The 27844-nt window shown below is 34.5% G+C and overlaps 1 protein-coding gene across 1 annotated transcript in view; it reads right to left on the minus strand.

Moving 5' to 3' along the window:
- LOC145293888 (uncharacterized) overlaps positions 1-27844 on the minus strand; it is a 97275-nt gene that overhangs the window by 45900 nt on the left and 23531 nt on the right. Inside the window, exons 4-11 of the mRNA XM_080140646.1 lie at positions 25923-26027; positions 22958-23097; positions 21804-21898; positions 16361-16452; positions 11178-11321; positions 6843-6926; positions 1899-2001; positions 115-312 (exon numbers count right to left, since the gene is read on the minus strand). Coding sequence (XP_079996772.1) covers positions 115-312; positions 1899-2001; positions 6843-6926; positions 11178-11321; positions 16361-16452; positions 21804-21898; positions 22958-23097; positions 25923-26027 — 961 coding nt within the window. The remainder of the gene's footprint in view (positions 1-114; positions 313-1898; positions 2002-6842; positions 6927-11177; positions 11322-16360; positions 16453-21803; positions 21899-22957; positions 23098-25922; positions 26028-27844) is intronic.

Consider the following 27844-nt stretch of genomic DNA (forward strand, 5'->3'; position numbering starts at 1 on the left):
TGCGTGTATAGTAATACAAACCCCTCTTTTATATAAGTTTTCTTATATTCAGGTCTCTTATATCCGAGTTACACTGTAATAAGAAAAAAAGGGATTAAGCAAAAATTTACTTACATTTAGTAGTCGGCACTGTTTGAGTTGATGGAACAGAAACGTTAGTAATATCTTTCATTACTGACGGTTTATTTGGAATGTTTTTAACAGGAGTGGTTTCAGCATCCGATGTCAGGGTGAGATCAAGGGAGTCTGTTCGGTGAGAACTTTCTAATGGAGGATGCGGTTCTAACAAAACATTTAAATCACTCTTCAGCGCTGAAATGAAGTTGAAGACACAATTTCTATGAGTCAGTTTATTTTCTTTTTCATTTACATTAAAAACAAACCCAAAAACACGCAAATATGAAAAGGACACATTTAGCTTGACACTGGTTGTTCCACTTCTGGTTACTCGCTAACACACGTTGGACCTGTAAACAAACATATAATACTTCCACCAGGTCCATTCTATTTTCAATTCAAAAAGATGTTCTTCTGACCCCCCTTCCACCGCCACTCTCACTATAATAATTTTATTATTTAATTATTTAAATGTAGTTACAGTTTCCATTACATTGGAAGGACAGTGAAAAGATTGGACATCTGGGTCAAATAATATATACCAATGAAAATTCGACATAAAATTATTTACCATGAGATGTTTTGAAGAATACCTATGGTTCATCCGTTGGTGAGCATCTTATAAATAACCATTATTGTGCCTTTACGTTCAGTATCGATTTCTGTTCCATTCTGAGCAAATCGTACCCATCTTTTCGCCTAAAGATCCTAGAAACTATTTACATTAAGTCAATTAGACTTTTTCTTTGATTTTGTTTAACAAAGGAGTCGCTACTTATCAAGGCTTGGAGGCCACTTGAGGATAAGGATTAATGAGTGTACGGTAGTCAATGGGATAATATCATAATAATTGTTAGTAGTGGAAATTTGGTAAATTGGATTACTTAAGAGAACGGCTCATCAAGAATTTGTTTATATTGGACTTGAAGATGACCATATTGTAGTCAGCTGGAAGCCAGGAAAGCGGAAGAAAGTTCCAAAGGTGTGCAGTTCTAAGAAAGTGGATATGGGTGGATATGGACAGAAAAATGTTGTCTTTTATAGAAATACTAGCGGGGGGAGGGGTGGTATCCGGCGTTGCCCGGGTGTTTGGAGGTAAATCAAAACTCTGGAGGAGAGGGGGGGGGGTAAAATTTAAAAAAAAAAAGTTTTGGTTGGTGAGTATGAGGATCGAACCCGAACCCGAACCCTTGAGGCAAAGTTGGAAATTAAAGTGTGAAAAAAAAAAGTGTGACGTTAACCATTGGGCCATTGCAACATACTAACGGAAACACGTTTGAATTTATTTAATTACTTAGAATTTGCAGGTGCATGTTTTAATGTCTTAATGAGGTCAACTTTGACTGCGGGGTTTTTATTTTTATTTTCCATAGATGTTGGGGGGGGGGGGAGCTCCCCTTGTCCAATTTGAGTAGCAATTGTCTGATATAAGGAAAATATTTCCACATTGATCAAAGCCGATTGCTTTTGGACATTTCTGGCGATGGCGACCGGAAAAATATTGCCAGAATTAGTGTCACTTTTATTATAGGAAAAAGCCTAATCCACAGGCGGCGAGCGAAAACTGTTGAATATTTATCTTCCCGAAGTCGAGCAAATTAAATAGACAGGCGAGCTCCATTGTTAACTCGGAGATATTATGATTTATATGTGATATAAAAAGTTTTAAGAAGTTGCGAGCCGATCGAGCGCTTCTCTGAAAAAAGCTTTTATTGGACATACACAAAAAGTGAACATACATACACACATTTTCGCTTTTATATATATAGATAATTACTCACCCATATGATCTCCAACATAGAATTGTTCAAACTTTTCTTCCATAATTCTCTGCTTATCTTGAAGAGCCTCGGCTCTTTTATAAGGTGGTAAGAAGACTTGTTTCTTTTTATCAAAATTGATGACAAAAAAAGAAAAAATTCAAGAGATGAAAGAAAAACAGAGATAAAAGAAAAAAACAGACAAAAGGAGAAAGAAACAAAAGAAAAGGAAAAAGAGACAAGAAAAAAAAAAGAGATAAAAAAGAAAAGAAAAATAAGGAAAATTTTTGTACAAAATAAGACTTGAAAATATTTTCTTTGATAATCTATTCATGTATTCATGGTGTTGGTCCTTCTGTGAATGTAATTGAAAAGAAAGCCCTATACCAAAATAAAATCACTTTTACCAAGTAAAATTTTGCAAGAACTCTAATGACGGCATTAATTTGTTTTAAAGGTTTTACAAGAATATTGAGAGATCTGCATTCACAATGGACATCCATAAACAGCAAAGACAAAGTTTTACTTTATTTTCTTCATAAGAAAGCTCTGTAACAAGATTAAATGCAACTTTTCTAAAACAACATTTTATGAGTAGTCTAAAAATGATAATTATTATTACTCAATCCAAGCACTGGATTGTGGGGGAATTTGCAACAGAATCTATTTCAAGTATAACAGAATATATAAATATTAAGAATAACGCAGTAAAACTGTTTCAATCCAACACGTAAAGATAAGTTGGATTTTTCAGTCTTACTATCCTGTCATATAGTTACAGTTGGTGTAAGTTATCTGCACATATACAGTGCATAGTAGCTAACAGTTCTGCAATCAGATTCAGTACCACGATCAGCAGGAGAAACCACTTCACAATCTCAGCCTCTACTCCTCTGCTGCATCACTGAAGTGCCCCCCCCCATCCACAACAGGAGGTCGTATTGGTACTAGTGTAAGCTAATTTTCTTCTCCAATACACATCGTTTTTTAACTAGATCCAGCATGATGCCTCCTCTGCTGCTTCCTTCATGTTAGTCAAAATTTTTTATTAAATAAACGATACTGCAGTATGTTGAGATTAGCTTTTGCTCAACATCTTCTTGAGCTCCAACATTCCATATCCATCCCTCTTCCTGGCACTCAATCAGTACATCACTATATCATATTTTCTGTCTTCTGCAATTGAAAAATTATCCTTACAGTCAACTCCAACATACTTCTAGCCCTCTTACACAAGACAAAGTCTGGTCTTTGTTGTGTAAGGACCAGTGAAGATATCAAAATAAACAAAAATAAATTCCAATTCTACTAAACTACATATTCTTTCCAATCCGTTATTTTCTTTTTAAATAAAAGGTATGAAGTCACTTGTATGTAAAGAACTAACAAGAATAAAAAATGGTTATCACAAACACAGGAGACACCTATTGACCTTAGTCTTTTCAAGACTAAGGTCAATAGACCTACCTACCTATTGACCTTAGTCTTTTCAAGACTAAGGTCAATAGGTAGGAGGAAAACAGTTAGCAGGAAGAGAGTTCTACAAGTCTGCAGTTTTGGGGAAAAAATTACTGGAATAGGAAGCTGTATTGGAATTAGGTATCAAAACAGTGAATTGATGGAGATCACTAGATAAACAGGCCAAATAAGCTGGAACAAAAGAAGCAAAGAATAGATCAGACAATTCTGAAGAACACATGGCATAAAAGTATTTATAGAAAAGACTGAGACTAGCAACATCACATCTGTGAGAGAAAGGTTATAAAGAAGATAGGATCGAGGTCAATAAAATCAGATATGTTTCTGCATCTTATCAAGAACATTCAAATGGGACAGAGTTTCACCAGTCCAAATATGACCACAGTATGCCATACGTGGTCTGATAGCAGATTTGTAGAGATAGAGAATAACCTTGGGTGTGAGAAAGTGTTTGGAGAGATATAGCGAACTAGCTTTACGAGAAGCAGAAGGAGCAATGGATCTAATATGTGAACTCCAAGAAAGATTTGATAAGGAAGAAAGATCAAACAGTTTCAGAGTCAATTTTCCTGAAGAGCAGAGCCATTTTTGAGAATTTCATGAAGAAAAGGGATACGTCTATGATTGAAAGGCACAATATGAGAATTAAATGAAACAGACCATTTCATAGCCCAATCCATAACTCTGATCAACTTTTCAACTGACTCGCAAAAGATGGGTGAGAAGCAAGAAGCAACACTAGAATACAGAGTGGCATCATCAGCATAGATGTTAATTTTCTGAACAATATTCTATGGAAGATTATTAATATAGAGAAGAAACAGTGCTAAGCCTTGATTAAAGACATTGAAAAAAAAAATGAGATACAATGAAATTACATTCATCCAATGGGAGGAGGATTTAAGAATATAAACTACAACACTTACTGATTGCAAAGATGCATATTTTTGAGGATTAAAAATTTTAATTTGAAAATGTTTCATCGATTTGTATTTATTTATGTCCTTTTACGGTCAATAAATAAGTTTTATAATAGAAAGTAATTTGCGTCTGCATTACGTATGATTTAGCAGTAAAACGTTTTAGAAGTGCAGAATGTGTGACAAATAGGAAAGGTCACTTGTGCATGATGGACAAGGTTTGAACTTAGCTTCATCTGTCCCCATGATAAGAGTTCACCGATTGGTTGAGTTTTTGTCATGTGATTAGACATAGACGGATTTGAAGGTATGAACAGTTGCAGTTTTACATTAGTGAAAGAAAATACATAAGATCTGGGTTGATATAGTCATTTAGATCTCTCTGAAGACAGTCACCAGAAATAGATATAGAGAAGGAAATGTGTAACATATTTATGTTAAACAGTTTGCACATGTGGTTTATAACAAATGAATAAAGTGCACACGTGTGGTTTTGCTAGTGAGCAATCAACAAACAATCAACAAAAGATCTTTTTACATACATGTGCAGTCACTGGTCTTTTATTCTTTTTATTGTCACTTTTTCATGGGCGGGTCATGACCCCCTTGTGATCATTGATCTTCTATTTAACTTGAGACAAATCAACTCGTACATGGAACACAATGGAGAATTGTTGCCTTGCAAAGGTTTTATTTAGAAAAGGATTATTCATCTCAGGAGAGAGCCATCTAATCCTGATTACTTAACTTGTTTTTTCTAACTTAGTTTTAAGATTATCGAAATATGGGCAGAGTCTCGAGGCAACATTCACTTAGATTCTCTCTACATTTTCAGATGCACATCACCTGTCTTGCTTCCCAACTCTGACTGACTAGAAACTGCTCTGTCCCTGAAACATGCAATGTCATTTCTATGTAATATCATTCAATACCTGCATTTCTAGCATGTTTTGTCAAGGGAGCTGATCTTTGAACCTGTGCCTCAATCATGTTAGCTGCAGGTGAGTCTATTTCGATTTGCCGCCAAGTTATCCTGACATGCAACCCTCAAAAAATTTATATTGGTTAACATAATCTCTATTTACTGGCATAGGGTCTTAATATATAATAAATGAATGAAGAGTTAGGTAAATAAAATATATGTTTTGTCTTTGCCTTCTTCAATGAGATATTTATTCAAAGAGAAAACATCAATAGTAAAAAGAAAAAAAATTAGTCCCTACCCTCTCAACAATCACCTTTTATGGACTATACAACATTTGTTTGTGGCAGAAATTTTTTTTTTTTTTAATGAAAAACGGGATAGACGGATGCTTTAATAGACTTGTCCCTATCTCCCTATGAGTCAGTGACAGTCATCATCATCATTAGATGCAAACAAGTGGTATATATATTCTCTGACCAGAAACATAATTCTATTGAGCTTGTTATTTGAAGCAATTTAGACAATATAATAAAAGATATATACCTTTAAAAATATTTTTTACATGAATACTCATAAATATATATGTATATATATATATATATATGTATTGGAATGATTAATCAGAATCAGAAAAATCAGAACTTTTTGGAGTATCGGAATTGGTATTGGAATCGGAAATATTTGTGCCTATTTTCCGAAAGCCAAAAATGATCCATTGATTTTTTTTTTTTTTTTTTTTATTTAGAATAAAATTTCCCATTGCTGGTATTAACGATAAAATGATAAGTATTTATTGATTTTAAACTATCAGCAAAACTAAAATCACTCCGACAAAAGGATTTTTACATTTGAGAAAATATGTGCATATATGTTACATAGGTTTTTACAGTAATCTAAACAAAAAACAAAAAAAACCCTATGGCTAAATATTTCTAAATTTAAAAAGAATCACAATCAGGAATTTAGAACAAAGAAAACTATCGGAATCGTCCCATCACTAATCTCCCTATCTTGGGTTGAGCATATTGGTGAGTGAAATAACAAACTGCCACTCGCGTATAATGTAATGATCTTTTGTGTAAATAAATGAAACTCAAGGCAATTGGACAATGTTAATTATTGTAATTTCATCTACCTACTTAGCAGCATCCAAAATAGCGTAATGTTTAGGAGCACTGACTGTCGCCTAGGTAGTCGAATTTCGATCCTGGCTTGAGTCTAGCCAGATTTAAGACCTGTGGCAGTGAAACAGTCTGCCTGTGGATGATTAATATATATATATATATATATATATATATATATATATCTATAAAGGGGTGCCTGCACATGAAATTATTGTGGCAGGAGGTGCGCAATCTCCAACCACACCTCTCCTGAGATGACATTGTTAAATACCAGTGGCAAGTGAAGTGTATGTACAGGATGACTGGAAACAAATGCCGAGATAAGCGGAGAGCACATACAGCACTTAGAATTCCCAGATGGTCAACTGTCTGGTACTATCTAGGCTCAACGTTGCTTAACTTCGGTGATCTGACGAGAACTGGTGTGTCAACACGATTATGCCATATATATATATATTTCAAAGAAAAACCTTAAAATTAACTGTTAAAGTAATGATTGAATAATTGGAATACTCACTGGAACTGTGGAAAGTTGTTTCTGACGTTGTTTCATTTGTTTCTTTTGAAGAAAGCTCAGCTCTTTCATTACTTTTTCACTATCCTGAAAAATAACAAGTTAGATAAAATTAGGACATTGGATTTTAAAATACTTAATTCTAATAATAGATGTATATGTGATGCTATACACATCCTTACTCCCTACTCCAATAGTGTGAGGAAATAAAGGAGGAATAGAAAAAGATTAAAAAAAAAAAAAAAGAGAAAATAGGTTTATCAGCAGGACAATGGAGAGGAAGTTGTTCAGAAAGGAACACAAAAGAAAGCTAAAATAAGATTGTTAATCTAGTTGTAGAAGGAAAACTGAAATAAAAGATCGGTCAATTGATTACATTGCATTACAAAGCTGATCTCACAAATTTTAATTATTGTGGAGTTATCTGCTTTTGTTATTTTTTTCAAGATGGTGACACGAGACAGTCCTTTTTGCTTACTCATAAACTTGATTTTCTTAGTTAAAAATAAACCTATTTGATCAATTTATATGATCTTTGGAATATGACATCTTCGTTCTATTATGGGTATGTACAGCATAAAGATTTTTCTGTATTTTTTTTTGTTTTTTTAATTGATTTGTTTTGTTGAATTCTGGACAAGAACCGAATCTATTTGTCATAATAATGGTTTGTTTCATCCATTTTATGGTATCTATATATCTATAAAAGTGAACGTGTCTGTCTGTCTGTGTACATTTCCCTACGCAATAACTCTGTCAATTTTTAGTCTATAGACTCGAAATTTGAAATACCGGGTACTGAGATTTGGGAAAATCGATGTGATGGGTGTCAGCCAGAAATTTGGCTGTTAAGGGGTCAAATTTCAACGATTTGACCTTTAAGAACTCTACCAAACTCCTCCGACAATTTTGGGTCTAGACACTTGAAATTTTAGATATAGGTTCCTTGAACCTGGATCTAACTTAATAAAGTGATTTGAGCCCGAAACTATAAATTTTAAGGGGTCATAATAGGGGTCAAAGTTTTAAAAAATTAACCATTTTTTTGTTTTTTTGCTTTTTTTGCACAGCATACACCTCCAAACACCCGAGCAACGCCAGGCACCCCTGCTAGTATTAAACATTTTAAGATTATTTAATGCCAAAACACAAAGTATATGGTTTGTCCTGTTTTGTAAAAAAATAAAAACAAATCCTTTGTGGCACAACAAGGCCATGTCTAAAATTTGGAACTGACGCTTATTCAAGCAATACCAAAACAATAATTCAAATTCTGAATTTTACAAAGTACTTTATCCACTATGCCACAGGTTCTTGCAGACGATTTTAGCATGTAGATGTACAATCTTATTACTTATTGATGATACACCCAAAGAAGGCTGAAGGTTATATCGACCAAAATGTTGTGAAAATACTATTAACGACAGCTTGACCAAGGAATCCAAAGAAATATGAATAATCAATCTTCATCTCAAAAATTCAAATACATAGCTCTTAAAGGTTATGTAATACTGAAACAGGCCTTTTGGCTAGGAACAAAGTGTAGTATCTGTTCTCATACTACATTTTATCTTTAAAACTTGAGCAATTTTTATGTTTGTGTCAATCAATTAGATTATTTCTAGTGTATGTTATGCACACATAAATAAATCCTGCAATTTAAACAAGTTTTGAATTTCATAGAATAAGGAAACCATCTCGGAATGGCCTTTTCTGTTCCTTACAGTTCCTTTCTCACAGAAAAGATGTTGTTAGTTTTGCGCTACTCTATCACTATTTTCATGGAAGATGCTTAATGGATTTCCAAATCCCTGGCTTGTTGTAAAACAATGACATCAAGAACTCATTTTTTTTTTCTATCATAAAAAAAACAAAAAAAATCCTTTCTTTCCTTCATGTGCCTAATCGAGGGCAGAATTTCGATAAACAAAGTTTTTTCACAAGGGTTTTCCATATGTGGAACACATTACGGTGGGATTCCTTCCCTGTAGATTACAATATGGCCATTTTTAAATCTTAATGTCAGCAGATCCCCATCATGAATCATCCCCACGAGTATCTGAACTTGGTTCATCTCATCAATCACTTTCGATCCTGTCAGAAGGTTCTTCATCACTCAACTGACAATCATTCCATCTCATTAATCCTTATCCTTGAGCGATTTTTGACCTTGATAAGTGGTAATCTATTATTCCTAAAAAAAAAATCATGTCTTCTTTAATGATGAAGACTGTTTTATAGACATATGATTTGAAGGTAAAATTACTGCAAATAAACACTTAGTTAAAAACATTTTTTTTTTAAATAGGTTCATCATTTTAATAAAGATGTAAATTTTGTAATGATAGATTCAGGATGATTATTAAAGACAAACTGTAAAGTTTTTCAGCATCTTGGAACCTCTATAATAAAGAAGTGAGAGTTTGTTGTTAGTTTTCCTTGCTTTTTTTCTTCTTTTTAATTTTTATTCACCCCCCCCTCCCCCAAATAAAGCATACTGCTAATGAAATGTAAAAGGTTACTGCGATAGGTGTCAGATTTATAGGAGTAACCCAGGCGGTGAGGTGGACGGCAAGGTATTTATTCACATTACATTTAAATTGCTACATGTTGGCGGAAATAAGAAGCCAGGAGAGATTTCCAAATAGGAAAGCAGTTTGAGGAAAGAAGCTATTAAAGTAGAAAACCTTCTTTCATCTAGAAACCTCTACAGTGAAGGAGTGGGATTTTGCTGTCAGTCAGGTGAGTCTGAAGTATTTTTGCTAAGGGGTTATAAGTGTAGTAAGTTCATTGGAGCACATTCAGTAAAAGTGTACTTATAAAACAAGCACAGGGATGCAACACTGCATTGATGTGGCAGAGGTTGAAGCTTTACAAACAGTGCGGGACCTATTAGGTTAGAGAGAGCTAATGGTTGATGCACAAACCCAGAAGTGGCAACAAAACTCCATACTGACTGTAGAAATATAGAATACTAACAGATGTTAGAAATTTTCTAGCCCAATAGAGGGTGCACACTTTCTTTGCAGCAGACTTGGCAGTATCTTTTATGTATTTATTCCAATTCATGTTACCTAAGAATGTCAGACCGAAGAGTTTAAATGTTGGACTTTTATAAAGGGTGTTAGAAATAAATGTGATTTCACTATTTACTTGCTTCCCCACAAGGGCAAAGTTAGATACACAATCAATTTTTAATGGGCGGGAATTCAGCCCCCCAAAAAGGAGCATTCTGGTTTGGAACAAAAATAAAGATTGCCTCAGTTGAGAACATAGTTTTCCAAAGTGGGCTCCACGGAGCCCTGGGACTCTGTGAGTGAGGCTGAGGGGTTCCGGAAGCCCTTTCTTAAAGAGGACCAAATGCTTTATATGAAAAAATTAAATGGCTGCAGACATTTAATTACTGATCTTTTTTACTGGATAGAAATACAATACATGTGTTTTTTTTTTCTTTTTTTTTTTTTCTTACAAGGTAGTCACCACTTATCAAGGCCCGGAAGCCACTCGGGGATAAGGGTTATTGCATGTACAGTACGTTAGTATTGGAGATTTGATAAAGTGTCTTACTTAAGGAGGCGGTTCATCAGGAATTTGTTTATGTTGGACTTGAAGACATCCAGGTTGTAGTCAGGTGGGAAACAGACAAACGGAACAGAGTTCCACAGGCGTGCACATCTAAGAAGTCAAAGAACTCCCAAAATCATTAGTAAGTGTAAAAATTTGAAATTAAGATTTTCTATATTTATTTTAGAAATTATCTTGTTAGTTTTCCGTGAAAAACCTTTACCCTGCTCAGGGGCTCCATGGTGTCCTGAAGTTTGGGAAACCCTGGTCTAGAAGACTTTCTCATTCACTGAGGATAGAAAAGTGAAATCTAGTATCAAATAAATATACTTCTAGCCATAAGTTTTTATGCTAAGTATAAGATTGAATGGATGCAACTTAAAAACATTCATTATTATTTTCTTTAAATAACTATTGGTGAGTACTTCCTCTTATTTTCCACTTCAGGGGATTTTACATTGGGGGAGTACGAGTACAGCAAGTTCATCGAAGCACATTCAGTGGAAGTATTCTGATAAAACAAGCACAATGATGCAACACTGCAGCGATGTGACAGGAGTTTGATCTTGGAAGACAGTGCAGGATCTATTAGGTTAGAAATTCTGCCCAAGTGGAAGAGGGTGTGGTTGGTGCACCAGCCCAGATGTGGCAAAAAGACTCCATTCACAGGCAAATGATACGTACATTTTACGACGTATTTACATGTAAAGACAATTTTAAAACGTGAAAACCAATGTCACATGAATAAACTAAAGGACAATGGTTGATACTCACTCGATCGAGCAACTCCTTGTCTATGGCCTTCTTGAAACGGATCTTGGCCACTTGTTCTCGTTCTACGGCCAGAGATTTTTCATATTTGCGTTGTTCATCAAGTTTTTCTTCTTGAATAACGGCTGCCCTTCGACCATCTTCCACCTGCATCAGAGAAGAAATTAGGAACAATACAATTAGGATTAAAAGCTATAAAGACATTCAATTAAACACTGACAATAAATAAGCCTGATTTTGTTTATGAAGTTCCATGCATTACTCCCTTATAAGTTATTCAAAATATTTACTGTATCTTGCAATATAGAAAAAATACCATTGAGCAAAAAGTTTTATAATCAATTACAAGGGTCCCCAAAGTTTTCAAACAGGGTGAGGGACCAACTGCTAACTTTTTAAAGCTACTCGGGCAAAAAAAAAAAAATATATATATATATATATAAATAAAAAATGACATGGTTGTTTTTTGTACTGTTTTGCTTTTTAGTGAAACTGGTTCTCTAAAACCTCACTTTTTAATCATTTTCTGAACAAAAAAAAAAACAAAACAACTACACTATTTTTACACATTTCCATTTTAAAAATTTTTCCTAAATATTTTTATGCTTTCCATAAGAGTTCCATGGGCTTTGGTGGGCTGGATCTGGCCCACAGGCTTTTGTTTAGAGACTCTGATCTATTATATAAAGGGCAGTTGTCTGCGTGTATGTGTGTTAGTATATCTAAGAGTAACAATTATAAAACAACCACCCACAAAGTTATTATTTTTTTTATGGCCGTTGCCCTGGATAATTAATATCCAAAATTTTAGAATAATTATTCATTCTTATGGGGCGGTCAACTGGGCCAGGTCTCATTAGGTGAAAGGCGCTTTTTCAGCCATCTCCAATGCTATATCTACATATAAAGGAGAGATGAATGCCTTATATTATTATTTTCAATACAAGAGAGACAAATGAGTTGGATAGAGGTAGATGGATGTGGAAAAACAAAGAAGAGAGAAAGATGGATTGAGAAAGGTAGAGATTAGAAGTTGTAATATAAAGATGTTGAACACATTTTTTAACATCTATTTTGTTTTTTATGGCCCTGATCAACTCTGAGTAGCCCTGCTAATCTCCTATATAATAAAATGATTGCAGAAATACCCCTCTGGACCAAAGTACCATACATTTGCAACAACAGATGCCACATACAAATTTAACATGTCCAGATTATTAGCCACTATCTTATATAACTTTAGAACATTTTAAACACATTAGGTCGTTATAACAGAATGAAACATGACTTCAAGGTCAAAACTAGCCAACAATAAATGTTAGATGAATAGATTCCGACCCAGAAAACAGCAATTCTTCCATTTTTGTCAGAAACATCATTCACTGAATGTGAAGATTAAAGGAAAAAATAAAGGAAGCAAGAGTTATGAGGTTGCCGAAAGTAAACCCACTTTCTACTCTTTTTTTCAAACACAAGTAGAAGAGTAAATTCTCCTGCCCTTGGCAACATTTACTTGCATCATATGGTCTCCCTCTCTGCATTCGCAAATGATTAGGTCGGTTTTGTGGCCATATTTGGTCGTAGCAACTTTTGATCCACCTATTAATGTTTTCTGGCAATTGAGTATTTGCCACTGAAACCAGGATCCTTCTGAACTAAAACGACCTCAGAAGGGAGGATAGTCATATCAGTTGTCTGGTCCACAGCTATAGTCTGGTCTTTTCCAGAGATGTTGTTAGGGGTCTGACATGGTTGAGGAAGCTTTTCTTTGACTTAACTTTATCCAACGATAAATATTAGATGGATAGATTCTCACCCAGAAAATAGCAATTCTTCCATTTTTGTAAGAAACGTTACTTATGGAATGTGAGGACTAAAGGACAAAATAAAGGAAGCAAAAATTACGAAGCTGCTGAAAGTAAACCCAAGGTCCCCTTTCTACTCTCTTTTCAAACACAAGTTGAAAAGTTATCCTGTCCTTGACTGGTTCACATCCATGAAGGAGATGGTATTTATCACTGATGACCCTTATGATCTCTATTCAGATGCCAACTTCTCATCCGACATCTGAAGGAGAAATGTCAGTGAGAAGATGCGGTTTGTTCAAGTTGGTAGGCTTCTTAAGGCAGCTAGTGATGAAGTGACACCTTTTGCTCAATTTTTATTCAAAAGTTTTATTGAAACTATTTAAGTCAGATTATTGTTGATTACAAATAAAGCTTGTGTTAGATAGCAAGATATAAGGTTTGGGATATTAGGGGTTAAGGTTACTTGTACTTGTTTCAGTATTCACCCTGGAGCAGTTTGGCCATCCAGAGAATTTACCGTGTCCCAAATGAATGCTGACCGCACAAGATGGTCCACCGCATTAACAGATAGAAGCATTAACCAGCAAACTCCATAGAGGCGAAGACCTGGGATCAGCTCAGTATCATGTTTCATTGCTCTAAGTCAGGTTTTCAGCTGACTTCTGCATCATTTTTTTTTCAACCCCGAAGAGAGGCTGGTTCGATAAACCTTGTGGATGAAGTCAATTGGGTAACAACAAAGAACATGACAGGACTAGTGAAAGCATTTCAAGAGTTAGGGTTATGATATTTTAGTTAATAAATTATTGAAATTTCCAAACAGGCTCATCATGATGCATTTTTCAAAGGGCTGTGATTTCAAAGTAGAATTAATTTGGATACTTCTGTAGGGAGAGATCCAAATCAACCAGAAGGTTTCCAATTGAGATCACGGATCAGAAATGGTTGATCCATCGCTGAACAGTCAATTAGAAAACTTTTGCATCCCTCACCTCCCCAACTTAAGGTTATAGTCACCTTGCTTAAATTCATTTTAGTTTTGAATTTGTATGCTTTAGTATTGTCTGCCATTTCACTTTATATGGGGGCGGGGGGGGGAGGGGCTTTCAAATAGTGAATTACTTTGGCCATTTCTGATTTGTTCTATAAATTGCAATCGGATACATTCAGATTAATATAAATTCTTAGCTTTGGAAACACCTTAATTTGTGATTTCATTGGGAAACAAAGATTATGTGAATAAAAAAAATGCATCATTTTTCTTCAAGCAGCCCATATAAGGAAAAAATTGAAAATGTAAACATTTTGCTCGTTTTTTTTTTTCTATACAACACCTGAAATTGACATTTTTATTTTGCAGAAACATACCTGCCCAGCCACCCACCTCAACCAAAAAATTTAAACTTCTTAAAATTAAGGTTTGGTACATTTTAATTTAGGAAACGAGTCAGGAAGTGAGGGAGATAGAAAGAGAAACGGGAAATGGAAAGAAGGGAAGAGTAGGGGGGGGGGCAGAACATGTTTGGGGTGAAAATACTCATAATAACTTAATTGTTTGTAACCTTAAGAAAATATGTTCCCTCTATCTGATCTCAATCCACTGATAATTACTTGAAGCAAATTTTAATTTTTATGAAACAAAATGTTCAATAGTAATATTTATGGCACAGGTATATTGCACTACTGTTTAAAATGTAAAACTATAATAAAAAAAATTTAAAAAAAAAACAAAAAAAAACGGTGCATCTGCTACTAGCCTTTCTCTCTTAAACAGAAGAATAGCGTTCCAAAAGGTCAACGAGGAAATATATTGCGCTGCCTACATTCAGCACATCAGGGCATAACTGGAATGAAAGCCCGAGCAAACGAATCCATATATTGGCCTGGAATGAATGCCTCCATCCGCAATACCAGGGAGAACTGCATGACTTGTACAAGGATCGCACCGAGCCAGCCCCGGGAACCAATTACATTGACAGTCCCCAGAGTGGCCGTTCCAGCAGATTGTCATGGATCTGTTCCACGTTGGTGACCACAGATACCTTGCTTGTGCTGACAGATTAACTGGCTGGCTCATCTTGTACCACCTAAGCCAAGGGCAGGCAACCGCCTCTCGGCTCATCTCAATCTGTCGGGAGATATTTCAAGCATATGGTTCCTCAGAAGAACTCAGCAGTGATGGTGGCCCGCCATTCACATCCTTCCCATTCAAGCAGTTTCTAGAGAAATGGTCTGTAAAGCACAGGTTATCATCTGTGGCCTATCCACAATCCAATGGTCAAGTGGAGCTAGCTGTCAAAACAGCCAAGAGGGTTGTAGATGGCAACACAGGACCACAAGGGTCCTTAGATAATGACAAGGCTGCCAGGGCCATCCTACAATACAGAAATACCCCTATACAGGGTATCGGCCTATCCCCAGCACAGTTTCTGCTCCACAGGCGACTTCGAGACTACCTCCCCTCTAACCCGACCCTTTACAAGCCACATCCGGAATGGATCGCCGCAGCTCGAAAGCGCCAGATAACCCTGTCTCGGCGCAACACGCGGCTCATAGAGATGTATAACCGTATGGCCCATTCTCTCCGCCCACTACAAAGTGGGGACTTGGTCGTACTACAAAGAAACAACGATCTCTGGGACATCACTGGTCGGGTGATTGAAGCCCTCCCCAATTGGCAGTACCGTATCAGAGTTGATGGCTCTGGTAGAATCACCTTGCAGAATCGGCGGTTCCTCAGAAAACTTGAGACTCCCACATCTCCAAAGCCCATCCCAAGCATGCTACCAGGGGCCCTACCTCACATACCTCAAGTGACAGAGACAAACAGCCCTGTCGTACCAGACCCTCAATTTGACCTTCGGACACAGCAACCTGGCAGGAACATCACTCCAGAAGTACCTGAACCTCCTAGACTAATGCCAGCCAAGTCGGCGCAGGCACTTGCGAGGCTATTCCCACATAATCAACCTGGCCGTGAAGAGCTCATTCCTCCTCGGAGGCCGTTACCTCCACGTGATGGGGGAGGGGAGATGTAGAATCAAGAATCAAGAATGCGCTTACCTTCCCTCTCCACCATTATGGACCATTTAACTGATTTCAACATATTTATTCAGTAGCAATTAGTGGCATGCTAATTGCCATTGGACCAGCCTACAATTAGTCAGGGATGATGGATTGTTCTATTTTGAGGCGCCTGATTGGCTAAACATGCCAGGAGGGGCAGGTGCCACTCTACAAATGCCAGCTGCTCTGGCATTCAGGGGTTTTACTGTTCTAGACTTCTGCCAGGAACTACACTCTGTCAATTATCACATCCATTCAGCACTACATCTTCATTGGGTTAGCTGACTCACCCTAGCAATATTCTACACTTACCGATTCCTTGTGGTGCTTTTTTACAACAGGTTTTCCTGGATACGAGATTTCGTCTTGATTCATGTTTTCGTTTCTCACACTGACATGACACACTATGGATGAGGAGAATAAAAAAGAATAAAATAAAATATTTTACAAAAATATCTTTTCTTCTGTTTACATCATCAGTTTAGCATGCTGACATGTGTTGGACAGCTTTAATAAATTCACTTCCAAACCAACCTATCACAAGCCAAGGCTTTTCCCTCCCCCCCTCTCTCTCTCTCTCTAATCCACACTTATCATTACAACTGATCCTGCTGCCTCAACTGTTCTGTATCTACTAACCCAAGGTATTCTCATCAATTCTTTCATCATCATATTTGCTTTAGCATCCATTTTTACATGCTAGCATCTAAGATCTTTCATCCATTCTTTAAATGTGACCAAACCAATTAAGTCTCCTGTTTTGCACACATCACTCTATACTCTCCAGATGTAATCTCTGTCTGAGGTCATGTGGCAAGACACTGTTATATATCATCTCCACAAAAAAAAGTGTAGTGTCTTGAGCTTAACGATAGATTCACAGATGATGAGAAAATCATTAATAAATGGTTTCTTTGGCTCAATCTTTAACTTTGACTTAGGTCCATTTTACAAAACTTATGACACTCTGAATGTGCATGCAAAGTTTTATTGAAATTCACACAGCAATTCTTTTTTTACTAGCAGACAAGATGAACAATTCATTTTATGTTGATAATATTGCTATATTGATACCACAACTTTCATTTAAATAAATAAAATTAATAAAACATGTAATAACAAAAATTGTTTGTTGTTAAAAATAAGCAAAGTATTGTTAGGTGTACTTCATATGTTGTTTATTCTTTTTTGTCTCAACTGCTTTTCCTCTTAACTACTTTGCTAAAAGAAGGAAAAGAATTTCCTGCTCGCTTTCCTTGGGTTTTATGCTCTCTCTCTTTTTCCCCTTCTTATCATCAATCTTTCTTTCTAGTAAGCAATGTTAGTTTAATTTAAAAAATTTTAGTTATTTATCTTTATTATTAAATCACTTCAATTTAATTTTGACAATACAATTGCACATATATAGAAAATAAAAAAAAGGATATAAAATTACAAATGAATAACGCCAAACATTAATTTACTATGAACTGTTGGAATTCATGAAAATTAGTCATTCAAGTGGCTGCTTTTGATCTTCTGTCTGTACTAAATATTAAGTATTTCAAAATATTGCATTATTGGTTTAATATATATATATATATATATATATACTTAATATATATATTACTCTTATATATATATAAAAATTTGTATTCCTGTTTGTTTGTTTGTTCACAATTTGATTAATATATACAAAACGTGTCTTATTTTAATCTTTCATTTTTTTTCTATATATAGTATTATACTTGCAAAAATATACAATTAAGAGATAACCTTATTTGCATATGACATTAAGAAAAATCGATTTTACTAAATAGCGGTATCTTAGTTAATGTTTTTCGCGAGAGAATTATTTTAAGTATTCTATTTAAAATTGTTATTTAATAAATTTTAAACAACAATTATATTGATAATATATTTAATTTATTTTGGAATGAATATTTCCAACAGAGCGACCTTTTTTAAAAACTTTTTTAGAGTTATTTGCCCCTAGATGCTATCCATTAAAAAAAAAACACAAACGTTCACCAAATATCATTTGGTAATTTCATTAAGTTTCTAGCTGGAAAAATAATTTTGTGTAGATTGAAAAATGTTTGGCTTTTATTGTTTTTGTTTTTTTAAATATTCAAAAAAAAAAAAAAAACACTTACGAAAAAAACTGAAAATTTGTTTGTTTTATTTTATTCCTTACTCGGAGCGTCATTTAATACCTACAAAAATGAAGATCTACTGCCCCCCCCTCCAAATTCCACAATTTACATTTTTCTTTCTTTTTTCGCGTTAATTTCATCGACTACAAACCTAATTTTCTAATTAAAAAGGTAACTTTATACGATGTGACCCAGCAGTGTTTAATCCCTAAAAAAAATGGTTGGTTGTTTTTGTTTTACGGTATATCAACCCTTTTCGGGTTATTTAATGACGAATCCAAAGATTTTGAAGAAAAATTTTTTTAATAGAATATATTTGTTGTTTTCAAGTCGGTTTCTATTTAACCCATAGTTGGGACCCTAACAGGTACTACCACTCTGGGTCAGAGTGGACCTGGGAGCAATGGTAATTAAAGGGTGGCTCCACACTCCCCAAAGCCCGCAAGCTGGGGCCTCACCACTGGATATAGTTTAGGGTCATATCCAGGACCTAAAAAAAAAAAAAAAAAAAAAATGGAGATCCACTTTTTTTCAGCCTAATACATTTAAACAGCCTTATTTATTTATAAATATTATGAGAGAAGAAATTTTGAAAAAACAAAAAAAAATAACATGTTAGAGTGGGGGTCACTTTTCTATATAAATTTAACATAATATGAGCACCCACTTTTTGGCCACCAAGCATTCAACAAGACATATCACCTCTAGCATTTTTTCAAGTTTAGTGATTGAGGGGGAGGACAAAATCTGACAAATACAATTTGTTTTTTTCTGGGGGGGCGGGGGATTACATTGGAAACATAAAATAACGATAAATTTAATTATTTTTTATAAGACCATTCTCTACTTTCACCTAACAATTTAATAAACAAAACAAACCCCAAAATATGACAAATTCAATTTTTTTTTTTTTTGGGGGGGGGGGTTACATTAGAAACATAAAACAAATAAAAAGCAAATTGAAAAGCCCCCCCCCCCCCTAAAAAAAAAGCAAATCGAAAATTTCCTTTATTTACAAAAAAAAAGCCAGTAAAGAAAGTGCCCTTACAAAAAATAAAGGTAAATGTGTAGTTTATCAGCGTAAATTATTTGACAGACAAAAAAAATTATAAAAGCTCTTTATTTTTATATGAAACATTATTAGACCCAAAGGTTGAAATAAAACAAAAAAAAATTCATTTTTATGTTTTTTATCATTTTTTATTAGACTTAATGTGCATACCTTACACGTTTAAAATCTGGCCTGTTTTAGGTTTGACAGATTTGGCTTTTTTACGCTCTTTCATTACAAAAAATATGGCGGCCAAAAACATAGTTTATGAAAGAGCTTAAAAAGGCCAATCTGCCAAATTTTAGAAATCTTAGAAAGGCCAAATTTTAAAATCAATATACCGGCCTCGAATAATGAATATAAATAATAAAAAAAATAATAAAAATGAATTTTTTTTCTGGTTATATTTCAGCCTTTTGGTCTAACAATGTGTTTTATATAAAAATAGTTTTTATTTTTTGTTTGGCAAATAATTTAAGCCGCTAAACTACACATTTACCAAAATAAAAAATAAACGCACACATTAATGTTTATAAACGTTATTTGTTTAGGTTCACAAAACCGTAAGATTTCTTAGGACAGTGATCTCTTCTTTCGAAATATCTGGTGGAGAGGGTATCAGATACTTCTTTTTGGGGATGATTACATTTACATGTCTTTATCCGTTTTTATTTTTTAAATTGTTGTGGGGGTATCCACGTTACCCATGATGGAAATGATTAGTATAGCAGGCGTGTTTCAAACGGAACTTCATATCAACCCAGGCAACGCCAGGTACCTATGCTAGTATATATACATATATATATATATATATATATATATATATATATATATATATATATACACACACATATATACTAGCAGTTCAACCAAGCTTTGTTTGGGCCCTATGTACTGTTCATAACTTTATGTGCATATGTATATATATTAAAAAGTTTGACTCATGTCTAGGTAACTTACATCTAAAATTTCAAGTGTTTAAACCCAAAATTGGCGGAGGAGTTTGGTGGAGTCTGCAAAGGTCAACTATTTCAACTTTGACCTCTTAGCAGCCAAATTTTTGCTCAAAACAAATTAAAAAGCTTGTTGCATGTCTGAATAACCTTTATGTAAAATTTCAAATGTTTAGACCCAAAATTGGCTGAATAATTTGCTAGAGACCGCAAAGGTCAAATCTTTTGAACTTTGACTCCTTGGCAGTCACATTTTTGGCTAAAATCCGATTAAAAAGCTTGCCCTATGTCTGAATACACTTTATGTAAAATTTTAAATCTTTACACCAAAAATTGGTTGTGTAATTTGGTAGAAACCGCAAAGGTCAAATTTTTAAAAACTTTAACCCCAATTTTGACCCCTTAAAATTTATTGTTTTGGGATCAAATCAAATTAAAAAGTTTGATCTATATCCAAGTAACTTACATCTAAAATTTCAAGTGTTTAGACTCAAAATTGGCGGAGGAGTTTGGTAGAGTTTTCAAAGGTCAAATCGTTGAACTTTCACTCTGAAAACCGATTAAAAAGATTTTCCCAAACCTCAATACCTCTTATGTCAAATCTTGAGTCTGTAAACTGAAAATTGACACAGTAGCTTGGTAAGGAAATGTACACACACAGACAATTTTACTTTATATAAATATATATATATATATATATATATATATATATATATATATATATATCAATCACATTATATATATATATATATATATATATATATCAATCACATTACTAAATATTAAATTAGCTCTAGGATATTTACCTATCGAGCTTATTATATATCTAAATTACAACAAGCACTTTTTCTTTCCCTGTATTTTAATTAAACTAGTAATTTTACTATAACATTAAAATACACTTTGCTCTTTAGACTATTGTTCTAATCTCCTTTAAATTTATATATATATATATATATATATATATATATATATATATATATATGATGGACTCCCCCATCGATTTCGATATATGAGCTTCTGCCACAAAAACTCAGAAATCCACAGATGATTTGTTTATAGTGGTGAAGGCTTTGTGTAGAATCAACCACACTTTTTGGTATTACTGCTAACCTTTGTCAGTGCAGATAACTGCCACAGGACCAAGTATACGATAGACTGCAGGTTTTTACATCAGAGTTTTCCTTCTCCTAGATGCATGTCTTAACCGAAGACTGGGGGTGCATCTCTCCCTGTGAATTATTGCGCCCCTAGATACCAACTTGTCATGTTAATCGTGGACATGTATGTCAAGGGGACACAAGTGTTAGGAGTTCATCAGAACACATTCCTTTAAAGTACTTGTAAAACAGACATGGGGATGTGACATTGTGGTGTTGGGACAGATGCTGGAGCTTGGTCAACAGTGCAGGACCTATTAGATTTGAGCTGCTAGTGTTCTAGGGTTTCATGCATATTTTGGGAGATCAGTGTTTTAGTGTCATCAGATATGGTGTCAGGCTAAATCTATCTGTTTCACCTGCTAGTATAATTGGAGATGTCAAAAATACATTTGGTTCAATAGTAAAAAAAAAAAAAATTAAAAAAAAATAAAAAAAAATAGGATGTCATCTCACATTGTTGCTGAATATTCTCCCGGATTCCTGGAGGCGCTTTTGGTAAAGATGCTATCTGAGCAGCACGTTCTTTTTCTTTTTCAAGAACAGCTTTTCTGGAGAGATTAAAAAAAAATAAAAAAATAATAATAGAGTTTGTGGTGTTTTTGCAAAATAGTGATGTTTTAAACCAATGCATTTCAGGTGAAAACATTACATACTTACATATGTGAAAATTAGTATAAATTCCAAAAATTACACGATCCAATGATCTAAAATGATCCAGTAGATGTGCTATATGTATTTTCAATAAAAAAAAATCAGCCACAATTACATTCTGATATTTTGTTTTTAAAAATGGAAGATTGTAATTGCTTAATCAACAATGATTGCTTATAATTAACTTCCCATGAATGTTACAAACTCTTCAACAATAAAACATATGGTAAAACCCTTTTAATGGATCAACTAGATGTATTACATTTTTATTTATAATTATTTTTCTACTGGATTATTTTGTTTAATTTTTAAAAATTTATACTAATTTTGGCATGACGCATAAATATGTAATAATGTTTACACCTGACATGCGTTGGTTTAAAACATCACCATTCTGTACAGGCACGAAAAAAATTTTAATGCTCATCCAGTTTTACTTCAATATTAAAAAAGTTTATTGGTAGACTGGTCAGTTTTTAATCGCACATCAATCCTGTTAGGTCATTTAATGCAATAAAAGGTTATTTATCATGAATTTTTATGTGCAGATTGTTTGCAGCATTATTGAGTTGTATAGGGCTTCTTTTTTTTTTTAAATTAATAGTGATAGGAATATTTGGGAGGTAGGTCAAGAGATTTTTGTGTTTATCAAATTTTCTACAACAAAATGTTCCCATTTCTCTGGATTGCTCCACTTACTCTTGATCCTCACCTGATAATGCTGAGTATTTAGCAAAAGGGCATTAAGTCTGATTTTTTGTGTTTATGTATTATTGGACCAAAAATTAAACCCTGGTCTACAAGCTCATTACCAAATCGGTCATTAAAAGAAAGAGAAATGTCCTACTTTGTCCTGAGCTAATGTTCTAACATCTTCAGAATACTGGAGCGATGTTCTGAAAACTGAAATTAAAAATGACCCGAGATCATAATGGTGAGGTTTTAGTTGTTCTTACCTTGCGATGATGTGTTTGTTTTCATGAACATATTTTCTCACATGGTCATCGTGCAATCTTTCCAGAGCAGCGTTGTATCGATATGCAGCCTTTAATTCATTTTGGCTTTTGGAAATTTCTTTTAAATCTTCATTTTCCATCTAAGGGAAAGAAACAAAATAGAATCATTAATCAGGAGTACAGTGAGCAAAGAGGAAAAATAATAATTCCTCAAAACTTTATAAATATTTGTTTTGGAAACAGATTTTCTAAAACCAACCACATTGCTGTCTAAAAACTAAAACTAAAAGCTGATCTGATATCCCAGGCAAAAGCATTTCTACAGATATACATAGGATTTTTGTTTATAGATCATAAGTCATTTTGCCAATTGGATACCTAAGTATATCAAACAAAGGATTTTACTTTTGTATTTATCAAAGAGTTTCAATCTTAACAAGATTTTTTCTAATGATTCAAGTTATATCTTTAACTTTACTATTGGTGTGATACTATCAGCACCCTCTCCCACAAGTGCTGAGAAGTGGGGGAGAGAGAAAAAATGTATAACAAAAGGGGAAAATAGGTTTATCGGTAAAACAAAAGTATAGAAAGTTGCTCACAACAAAACACAAAAGAAAGCTAAAATAGGATTGTTAGGTGTGGCAATAGCATTAACAAAAGATTAGTCAATATTTTTTAAACTTAGTTTTAGGAGTGTCAGTAGATTTTGCAACAGTTTTTATGACTGCTGACGACAATTAGTTTTGGGGGAGTTGCGAGTGACACAGTAGAATGCAAGTTGTAGCTTGGAGCAAATGAGGAAATGAATTGATCAACAGATGACAAAAAAGCCTTGATAGACAGACTTTTCCCACAATGGTGTCACACACACGCCGAGAGGCCAACTGACATCTACAGATCTTTTCTTTTGGGTTGTTTTATTTTTCACACAAACACACACACACATATATATATATATATATATATATATATATATATATATATATGGGAGCAACATTGCATCTCTTTGACAGTCGAGAAAAAGAAGACAAAAGTGAAGTCATGGCCATGGTTGTGGCATTCACCCTGAATCAATTGATCCGGCTGTTTCCAACAAGTTCACCACATCCTGACCAGGCACGGTGAGTCAAGGCTGCTTCCATTATGAATTCAAGCTGTTTGTGGTTCTAATGATGAACACCGTAAAAGTGGGGGCTCAGAATCAGTTCAGTGTTCTGATTCAGTGCTCTGAGCCACGTTTTGAGTTGATCATCGCAACGTTTCTTTCAGTTTGGTGGTGCTGCTGGATCAATGACTTCATGAATGAAGTCACCTGGATGTTGCTAAGGGCATGACCGAACCAGCAAAGGCATTTGATAAGGAGAGATTTTTGGAAGACTAAGTTCAGCATTTGCCTCCCCCTCCCCATTTGGCCTCAAAGTCCCCAGGGGATGTCAAATCCTGGTGAAAATGAACAAACAGTGAAGTTTTAGGTCTTAACATATGTAAATTTGAGTTCTGCACCATACAAAAAAAAAAGAAATGACTAAGTCCATCATTTGCCCAGCCCCCATTTAGCCCAAATGTCCCCAAAGCCTTAACATATTTAAATTTGAGTTCAGCACCATGCAAAACTGCTAAATAGACATACACATAAAGTTTTGGATAAATATGGTAAAATAGTCCCAAAAATGGAGTGTTTTTATTAGCCCTAAAAGTTATATAGAAATCAGTTAGTTACAACTTTTCAGAAAGTTTTATAAAAATCCAAAGCATCAATTTTTTTTTAATAAGCACAAAAGTGTCAATTTTAGTCATTTTAATCTGAAAGGCACCTCTATGGGAGGGGGGGGGGGACTGAAGTTTTTCCCGAAAATCTGTTCTGTTACTTTATTTACTCATACCATGTTTAATGTTCGTACAAAATTTCAAAAGATTCCAAGGCATAGTAATTGAGAAAAGTGCCGACAGACGAACGGGCAAGGGTGAATTTACAGGTCCACCATCTTTTTGTTGGGTTGGTTGGTTGTTTTACGGCATATCAACCCTTTTCAGGTTATTTAATGCCGAATTCAAAAATTTTGAAGAAAATTTTTTTAATAGAATATATTTGTTGCTTTCAAGTTGGTTTCTATTTAACCCATAGTTGGGACCTTAACAGGTACTACCACTCCGGGTCAGAGTGGACCTGGGAGCAATGGCAATTAAAGGGTGGCTCCACACTCCCCAAAGCTCGCAAGTTGGGGCCTCACCACTGGATATAGTTTACGGTCATACCCAGGACCTCCTTTTGTTGGGAGACCAAAACTACAAAACAAACACCCACAATGTTGGTATTTTCTTGATCAGCATTGCCCTGGATGAATAATATCTAAAATTTAGAAAAAAACTATTCATTCTCATTGAGGTCAAGTAATCTGGAAAGAAAATGCCGACTCATTCCTCACTGAATCTATTATATCAAAGAGAGTTGTCTGTATGTATGTGCACGTGTAGAGAAGAATGGGCTGGATGAAGAAGAAAAGGAGGTGGAAAAAGAAAGGAGGAAATGCGAAATGGGGCAAGAGAGAAAGATAGAAGAAGAAATAGAAGTTTTAATAGAAATATGCTATACTTTTTTTTTGTCCTAGGCAATGCTGGGTAGCTCTTTCAATAGTAAATGGTAAATTTCCAACTAATATGATCAGAATGAACAGAAATTTAAACCGAGATACTCTGTCCACGGTTCTACTAATTTACCTATTTAGACTTTCTCATAAATACAGCTTAAAACATTACTACAAGAAAATAATTAATTGGTGTGACGTCATACATGTTTCTAGCTTATTTAAAAAATAAAAATTAGACAAAAAATGGTAATACAAGTTTCAAGTCTTGGATCAGAAAATCCTTATTCCTGGCCCAAATCGGATTCACCTGCAGATGTGGACTAGTAAAGCTGAGAAATGAACAAAAAAATCATAAAAGAAAGAACGCAACAAACCTGATTTGAAGCTTCGCGATGCGCTCGTCCAATGTTATGCAAACTTTTCTCATAATTGTCTTCCAATTCCTGAAGTTGTTGCTGTTTGGATTTGTTGAATTCATTCTATAAATGGAAAACAAAACCGTGCAGCAATAAACACCCGAAATCCAAATGTAACATCAGATTTTTTTTAAAAGAATCAAAGTTAGAAACCTTCATAATCTACTGTTACATATCTTCAACAAAAGGTCATTTTTTACTCCACATTCGATTCTCTCTAAGCAACTTCATATTATAACAAGAACATAAGTTGTAAGACTGCATGCATCCAGCTGACAATGTAAGGATGGGTCAAACTCTTATTCGGGCTTCTCCATATTGTATGAAATATTCCCAAAGTTATACCACGGAAACATTAATAAATCAAAAACTATTTATTTGACCAGGTTGAAATTTTGCATGGCAGTCATTGTTATCAACGGGCATCAATACTGTAATGTTAGTTTTTTTTTAATGGTTTAGAATAATTTTCTGTAATATTTTAACAGACCCAAATGTACATGAAAGTCTTTTTCTTTTTTTTTTTTTTTTTTACACAGGAATCACCACTTATCAAGGCCCGGAGGCCACTCGAGGATAAGGATAATGAATATACATTAGTCAATGCGATTATAGCGTAGTAAACATAAATAGTGGGAATTTTGTAAATTGGATTACTTTGGGGGGACGGTCTATCAAGAACTTGTTTACATTGAACTTGAAGACAATCAGATTGTAGTCAGCTGGAAAGCAGCCAATCAAAAGAGAGTTTCACAGGCATGCAATTCTAAGAAAGAAGCTTTGTCTGTGGAATCTACATTTAGGTCTAGGCACAGAAAAGGAGTGAGGGAAATTATTGATCGTAGTTTCGGCCAGACAAGTGTTTTTCGAAACAGAGGAAAGGAAAAAAGAAATTTGACTCGCTTTTTTCAGTTTTTAACAAAAGACCTTTATTTCTGGTAGTTCAAGACAAATTTTGCTTTAACACTTTATTTTTCATATTGACATGTCTTTTTAAATCACTCTCGTTACCCATCTGTTACTTGCTGTTATTTTCTGGCCATGTCTCGAACACGTGCTTCTCCCTCACTTCTTCAGCCACATGTGACTTCTTATCTCTACTGTGATGTTAGCTACATGTATCGAACACATACTTTTTCTTTCTGCCACTCTCTGGCCATGTGTTGAATACATACTTCTTCATCCACGTGTGTCATTTTGTTTCTGCTGTGATGCCACATTATGCAGCCAGTTTGGTCATTTGCATATGTTAGCAGTCATATGCTGCTGCTAGTGGCTCTGTTATAATACATGTGATTGTTTAGTGTGTATAATGTTTACTGTGTGTGTATGACTGTTTACACATATGCATTACACATATAGATACAGTTCCCACCGGACATATAACAGTTTATAACAGTTCATTCTTGTACGAATAAACATAAATAAAGGAAGAACATATCTTTTTGTAGTCGCAAAACATTGTTGATGTATCATTCTAAATGTACTCCTGAAAATGCAAACCATTTTCTCCTCCGAAAACTCATAACAAAATTATATTTCATCAATTTAACATTTATTCTTTTGTCCTTGGAGTATATGCCATTTGTTTTTGGTGATTACATACCACTGTCTTCCCTGCTAAACGCTTCCATGACAATCGACTCCAATTCTCAGACTCAAACTCCCTAACTGGTCTGTTCTCTGACTGACTGACTCTGTCTAACTAATTCTACATATATACAAATCAAACTCTTCCTTTGTTTGAGTCCATGACGTTACCACTCAGACCACTAACATGGCCACTGTTTTGATCTAAATTCTATTTTACCAAGTTAAAATTCCTGATACATATTTAGCTGACATTTAATTTTCCCAAATTCCGAACATCTCCAACTAAT

The sequence above is a fragment of the Euprymna scolopes genome, chromosome 15 (assembly GCF_053919585.1).
Source record: "Euprymna scolopes isolate OS-2025 chromosome 15, ASM5391958v1, whole genome shotgun sequence".
Classification (NCBI taxonomy): Eukaryota; Metazoa; Mollusca; class Cephalopoda; order Sepiida; family Sepiolidae; genus Euprymna; species Euprymna scolopes.